The sequence below is a fragment of the Uloborus diversus genome, chromosome 1 (assembly GCF_026930045.1).
Source record: "Uloborus diversus isolate 005 chromosome 1, Udiv.v.3.1, whole genome shotgun sequence".
In the NCBI taxonomy this organism is placed as follows: domain Eukaryota; kingdom Metazoa; phylum Arthropoda; class Arachnida; order Araneae; family Uloboridae; genus Uloborus; species Uloborus diversus.
The window spans coordinates 241,470,576-241,478,186 of NC_072731.1; the positions used below are offsets into that span (position 1 = coordinate 241,470,576).

The 7,611-nt window shown below is 34.7% G+C and overlaps 1 protein-coding gene across 1 annotated transcript; it reads right to left on the minus strand.

Moving 5' to 3' along the window:
* Nucleotides 1-221: 221 nt before the first annotated feature.
* LOC129226104 (uncharacterized) lies at nt 222-2,137 on the minus strand. The gene has a single exon (XM_054860704.1). It carries the CDS (start codon nt 1,990-1,992, stop codon nt 355-357), a length of 1,638 nt encoding a protein of 545 aa, XP_054716679.1. The 5' UTR covers nt 1,993-2,137; the 3' UTR covers nt 222-354.
* Nucleotides 2,138-7,611: the final 5,474 nt, after the last annotated feature.

Sequence of the window (7,611 nt, forward strand, 5' to 3'; positions counted from 1 at the left end):
TTACTTTTGAAATCAACACATATTTTATCAAAGGATATATGTAACAGTAGCTGTCTGTACAAACACTGACTACACTGTTCACAATTAAATCAATGCCCAATAATTAACTACTTACATGTAGAAAGTTTTATTGAATCCTGAAAATGTTTACCAGGAAGTTGAGACAGCAACCGCTTAAGAGCATTAGAAAACTACACTTGTAGTTTGGCATTTCCAATATGTTCCAAAATGGAATATATAATGTATAATAAATTTCATGATGAAAATGAATTGTCAGTAAGAATAAAAGAAAAAGAAACTTAAAAATCAACATATTTTAGAACAAAAAACATTGCATAAATGGAAAGAATGTAACTACTCTTGAATTTTCTTTGATTTCTTTTTCTTTTTCTTACTCGCTTTAGCAACATTGGAAGGGTCGATTACATTCGAGTTTTTATCATGTTGAATTAGGTTACACTTTGCATCAGTCTCGGACTTGTTAGAACATAACAAAGTTCCATTAATGCCTAACAACTTATTTTTGATTTCATTCACATTCACAACACCAGCCTCTGATAAAACATCAGTTATCTGCAATATAAAGTTATTTAAAATGTAACCGATCTGATTATTAACATCTGATTGAGTCTCATCAGGAACCTGTTGACAATTATTAGGTGCAGCGTCGGTTGAAGAATCATGCATTTTTTTAACCATATCATTGCAAACGTTTTTAAAATTCTTATTCAAACAGTTTTCTAAAGGCACATCATCTTTTAGCGGGTCACTATTTTCACACGGATTTTGGATTGTGCTTTCACTCAAGATAGTCTCTTCCTGGGCAGGATCCAAATCTACTTTTTCCACTTTTACTAAAGTATTTTCGCATTCCAGTACTGCAGGCACATTTGTATTATTAACATCAAAATTTGAATCATGCCCTTCTTCAATAGAGGGTTTCAGACAATGTTCAACTGTAGATGACTTTTGAGTAATAGTTTCTGAATTATCTGCCGCTACATCTTCATTTTTATCACTTTGCACATCTTTGGTAGCTTCAACTGCACTGGCCTCTACCATGGTAGATGGCTCTTCACCTTTAACATTTTTCTTTCTCCTCCTCGATTTCCTTTTGTTCTTATTTCTTGTCATTTCTTGTTTGGTTTCAGATCCAATTTCAGTTGCATCACCCTGTTCCGAAGCTTCATTAACTTCAGTCTGCACTTCATTTCCTTTTTGATTCAACTTGGTAGCGGAAATATCAGAATTTTCTTTTTCGGGGCCACAATTGGCAACATCAGCCTTGTGTCGCCGTCCACGTATTCCACTCCTACTTGAAGTTCCGGCTGGCCTCAGACAATACTCTCCCAACTTCTCTCTGTAGGTTTTACATTCATTCTTCCGATGACCAACTTCACGGCAATGAAAGCATGCCGGCTGTCTACCTCTGACAGTGACTAAACCCCTTCTCTTGGATATGGTGATAAAGTGAGGAAGATCCTCCTTGGATGCACCAGGCTTTAAGTACAAAGCGAAATAACGTGCATCACTCGCGATTCTGTAATTGAATTTCGTATAATTCTGAGTCTCCATAAATAGCACTTCCCCGAAGTTTCTAAAAATTTCGATTACCTTAAGATGTGGGATTTCGTTTGGTAACCAATGCACAAATCCTCTAATTTCGGAACTACTTAGAGGATGAATCCAGCATGATCGGTTGTTGATTCTTGTCCGTCCAAGACGAATCAATTCCTCACGAACTTCTTGTGAGGACAAAGTCATTTGCCATTCGTTAGGAAAAGACAAACGGCCGATTGATGTGACAGATTCTTCGCCGATGGATTCAATAAAAGGTTCAAAGTCGGCTATTGTAAACCCATGAGCAAATTTCGCAAATTGTAGGCGAATTGACAAGGAACTCCTGGTCGAATCTGCCATTTCGAAAATTCCCATGCTGTCGAAAATCTCGGGGTCCGGACGAGTTGTCACAATTTGATGTTTCGTACTCATCTTGATTTTTTGACCAGTAAATCACTGCACAAGAAAACTGTCAATTAAATCTCTCTGCTCAAATCCAGCAAAATAGTGATTCACATAACTCTCAAGAAGTCTCTCTAGCTCATCAACAAACATAAAACAAAGCAACTTCGCGAAACGAAAAGCCTGCAAACGGAGAAAAGACACTTTAAACACGCTACAGTTATGAGTTTCAAGCCATGGGTTGGCTTAGATTAACCGGCCTCTATGGTTAACCGGTTGCTACCCAGGTGCTTTCGAACAAAGATAACATCCCTATATTTATATTATATTTATAAAGATAGCACTATATTTACATAAGGGCTCTGAACAGATAAATCGATTAATGAAAACTATTGAAAACTTGCTATGGCCAATCTCCGCAATATCATGCATTCAAATGACCGGGTAAGCAGTTTTGCTCTGTCAAAATGCAATGGAAAGAAAAACCGGATTTATTCTCAAGAGTTGGAAGTTAAAAGTACCCAACACGCAGCATGTCATCTGGCAAGAGAATCTTAAGTTGGATAAAATGCCGATTGCCCGTTATTCGGTGTGCTTAACTTTCAAGCAAAGGAAACTCATATCGTAAAAGTAACCAATGCTATATCGCTGCGTCATCGGGTCACGACATAAAACAACGTCTAATCCGACAGAGCGTGTGTTATCGTAACGATATCGTTATGCGTCATTGTGCAGTCATCGTTTTTCCCATAGTTACGATATCGTCATATATCATTTTCGCGTCATTGTAACAATATCGTAACCGACATCTGCCGACAGATCTGTTACCTCCCTATATCGTTTATACGTCATTGTGACGATATCGTAAGTGACATCGTGTTGTCATCATTTAACTGATAATGCTTGCATTAGAAAAAAAGGTTTTAATCGGCCTTAAAAAATTTTTTGAAGCGTCCGTTTTTATTAGGATGATAATGAACAAATACAATTAATCAGAGGGGAGGGGGGGGGTTGAAGGGCATTTTTCTCAATTTCGGATAGGGGGCGCTTGCTATCTAGGCTTCTTCGCGATAATTTTTTTTTTTGGGTGGGGGGTTGGGGGTTGGACATTACTTTTAGGGGGGGACCCCTGATTTAAATATTAAAAAACCAATCTTTTTTTACAAAATAACAATAAAAGTTAATTAGTTGATAAATATTTTAATAAAACTTTGCTTAGTTTTGAACAGTGTTGCAGAGTCGGAATCAAAGGTTTGAAATTTCAAGAATTGTAGTCGGTCATTTCCACCCAAAGTTAGTAACTCTGCTGTGTTTGCTGAGTCAGAATTTGAGTTGGACTGATTAGGTGGAGTTGGTCATTTTTCTTCCCGATTCGCAGCTCTGATTTTAAAGAATTATTATAAAAAAAATATATTTAAATGTTAAGAATAAGATTTAGATATAATTCTGATATAATTATACATGCGTAATAAACATTGCAATGTTAAACAAAATAGAAAACTACAAAAATTAATAACAAAATTAAGGTAAAAAATTTCGTATAGGTTAGTTAATGCAATTTTTTTTTTTTTTTTTTTTTTTTTGAGAAATCACAATTGTTTACAGTTTTACTTGAACGTTGAAAGGCGTTCTTTCCTGTTTGAATATCCCCCCCCCCCCCGGCATCCACATACGGGTGCTCCTTCTGGGCTGTGGCATCCATATCACCTGACCTGGAATCGACTTAATTTATACCGGACCCTCTCGACTTTACACAATCTTTTTTAGACATCCAGAACCCTGCGCACAGCATCTGGCATCCAGTAACCTGCATTAATTTAAATTTTGATATCTTGATGTCCAAATTAAGTTCTTCACAACTATAATTACAATAGGAGGCATTCGTAAAACAAGAATCCCAAAAAGAGTATGTTCCTATCGTAATAATTTGTGGCTGCGAAAAACATAATTTGAATTCAAGATGTCGAAACTCACATTAATACCAAGGGCTGTATGCTAAATGTTATGAGCTAAATGTTTATCTTTTCTTTTCCTTTCCTACTTTTTTTTAAAAAAATAAGGTAACCTTTTTAACATGAACTAACAAAAACCTTTGAGGACCAGTTTTTGGTCCTCGGGACCACTGGTTGAGAATTGCTGATCTGCATAATAAAATGCAGCTTACTTCGCAAAATTTGTTTACTCCACCTGATGCACTACTCAACAGCAACAGCCATTCTTTGATGTTATCCAATAGCAACCAGCAAGATCATTAAAATGACAAAATAAAATTTTGCCTATCAAAATGACCCAGCTAGTGTTGAAATTAATTTTCAAAACTGCTAAAAACATAATACTTTTTTCATTTTAAAGATATTTGACTCGCTCAAAATGCATGTTATTGCATTCAAACATGCATCATCTCCTCTACATAGTCAAACTTTGGCCAAGAGCTGAGTATTAAGAGGCGGATACAAGGAGAGGGTCATGGGGTCGCGACCCCACTAAACAACCACAATCGCATGCATTTGTCATTTCAATCAATGCCTTTGTTTCTTTTTTTTGTTTTTTTCAAAATTAATCCACAAATGTTACGGCTTACATAACTCATTTATGGCTGGTAAATTTCAAATACGCAAACAGGTTAACTTGGAAGACTGTGATTTCTACAGATTAATCGTGTAACAGTCGCCATTAGCAAACATGGATAAACTTACACCGACCGGAATTGAAACTATGGCCCTCCAGCCGGCCCAGATCTGTAAATTGTAAGCACACCTTTTCAAAAACTTTGCCAAGTCCTAGCGGCCCACTGGAATGCCCCCCCCCCAAACGATGAATTTTAAACCATATGATAAGTTGTTTGTTTTTGCCTGTTTCAATATATCTCTCCAAATTTTGGATTTATTTGTCCAAGCATTTTTATTTTATTTTATTCGTATTATATTATCGTTTATCGATTTTTAATTTAGGGAACATGTTTAATATTTTCGTATTGTAAAGTAAATGCGAAGTTCAAAAGCTTTTACTTTGGGAAACACGGGCAAGTTCAAATTAATCGTAAAACGATTAAATTTTTTCCTTTAAAATTTCATTCGCTACACAATTAATCAATTAATCACAGCAATCATACGCCGTGACGTAGCAAGAAATTTTTCATTCAAGAGGGGGGGGGGGGAGGAGTCTTATGAAGTTTTTTGAAATTATAATCCGAAAAGAGCAATTTTAAGCTTTGCATCTGTGTTCATATAGATAATTTTGTTGCTACATGGGGCAGGGGTTACAACCCTTTATACTCCTTCGACTATGCCACTGATCATGAGTGAGTTCACACGTGTTATTCGAATGATTTGTTTATTAATTGAATCCGTATCATTACTTTTCTGTCTATTTGTTCATAGTTGCTGCAACAAAAGATAGTTCAAATCAATACCTCAGGGGTGATGGATCAGGACTTGCTCGACTCCTCATCCAACACCCCCTGAATACACTTTTTATATTTGCCAGAATATACTTTTCATAGTGATTTTTTAGCATATGTTGCATGTACTTTCTTTAACATTTGGGTTAAAAAATAGAGCTATCTTCAATGCCCCATTCAACAGGTTAAACCAAGTATAGTGGTAAGCACGAAGGACCCCAGAGTGTAATATAATCTAGCAGAACATATTCTTATTTTCAAATTGGGAAGTATTATAGTAGTTTTATTTATTTAAAACTAGCAAAAATACCCAGCTTTGCCTGGGTCAGTAATATTTGTGAGAAACAATCGCTACTTTTTTTCGTTCGTTTTTTATTTTTTTTTGTAACTGAAAGAACTCAAAACACACCGCTTTGACGTGATTAAAAATCGAGCTTCTTCCTTACTCATAAAAGTAAAATAGCAATAAGTATAAATAACGAAATAGGATATCAGTTAGAAACGAAAGTACAAATTTTTAAGCATATAAAAATTTGAAGAATTTCTAAAATATGAACTAACAAAAAAAAAAACATTACTAAAAAGACCATGTGTTTTATTTATTTAACTAGCTGCGTCGCCTGGCATCGTACGGTCCACCTCGTAAATAAAAGTTATGTCAAGTGGCGCATGTTCAAAACAGGTTTGAACAAAACAAAAAAAAAAAAAAAAAAATCAGTAACATTTTGCGGCAGATTTCAGAAAAATAACCAAAAAGGAAGCATTTTAAAGCCCCCAATACAGGAGAAGCCTTAACACAAAATTTTATTTGCTCGTATTCGAGACAAAAAATGGCAGCAGATCTTTCGTCTCAATGATTTTCTTCACTCTATAAATTTTAATAAAAGCATTGTTGCGAAAAGTTGAAATGAAGCACTGAATAATAATTTGAATGGAGAAAAGTCTTCGAAAAATAGGGATTTTATGTCAAAGTGTCATAATTAATAGTTTTTGATTGATATCTCCACTATTATCGGAGGATTATGTTAAATAGCCAAACATAAAGACGGGAAGATTACGAATCCATCGATACCTGGTTCGAGAGTCGTTCGGGAGAAGAAACTTGGACATAGATACATACTCGTAGATGACTACATAGATGCATAGGTACATACATAGATACATAAGCTCAGTTTTTAATTATATAAGATTAAATAGTATACACATACAAAAAAAAAAAAAAAGAACCTCTCTTCTTTGTTTCCCTAAGTGTACAAAAAGTAAAGTTTCCAAATAATTAAATGACTTTAAATTCATGTTTGCTTCTGGAGAAGCCTTGATTCAAAATTTTCATTATGATTACTATTAATATTGCTGTTGTAAGGCAACGAATTTTTTTAACAATGGGTTTTATACTTAATCATTCAATGGGAAAATTACATGAAATTTGGTGTTTTCCATCAAAACGTTTTTAAACTAAGTTTTATAGAAATAAATTATAGCCCATGTTGCTTCCTGATAATGTAGCTATCCGTGGTGAAAAAATGGTTAAAATCGGTCCAGTAGTTTTGAAGTTTACCCCGGACGTCCTTGCATACAGAAGTAGCCATTTATGTATATAGATGTGCGATATTTGCCTGAATATACTTTTATTGTGATTTTTCAGCATATGTTTTATTTACTTTCTTTAATATTTTTATGTTTTTGTTATTCTCTTTCTCTCTTTTTTTTGTAAATTATATATTGTTCTAATATCGTCAATATTGTGATACAAAAGCGCAATCCATCAAAGTTGCCTGTATCGAATTCTAAAATCTAAATGATGTGACTAAACTGTAATTATCATTTACTAAATTTTTTTTATTAAATACCCTTTTATTTATTCCATCATCCAAAAGTATTCACCTAGAGTTGGGACAAACCTAACCTGGCACCATTGTGAATGCTACGCAGATACTTATCATAAAATTACAACGCTGCCAGGTTAAGTTTGCCCCAACGGTAGAGAACCTTTGTTTATTAATTGCGCTATGACGTAATTTGGAAAGCATGGATTCACGTTTTTGGTATGATATCCATAGCAACAGCACATTGCAAGTAAGATATTTGGTTGTTATCGCTGTAAGTGTGAGAGTAGCGCCGAAGAATCAGACAATGTTTTGTTGCAACTCTTTCGTTTAATAGTGTATTTTATTTGATACATTGTTCTGCGACAGCAATTGCATTTAATAACTTGCTTCAGTGCAGTAATAGTTTTGTTAACATATATA

Coding starts and splice junctions, on each gene's coding strand:
- LOC129226104 (XM_054860704.1), bottom strand. CDS start 1,992: ATGAGTACGAAACATCAAATTGTGACAACTCGTCCGGACCCCGAGATT.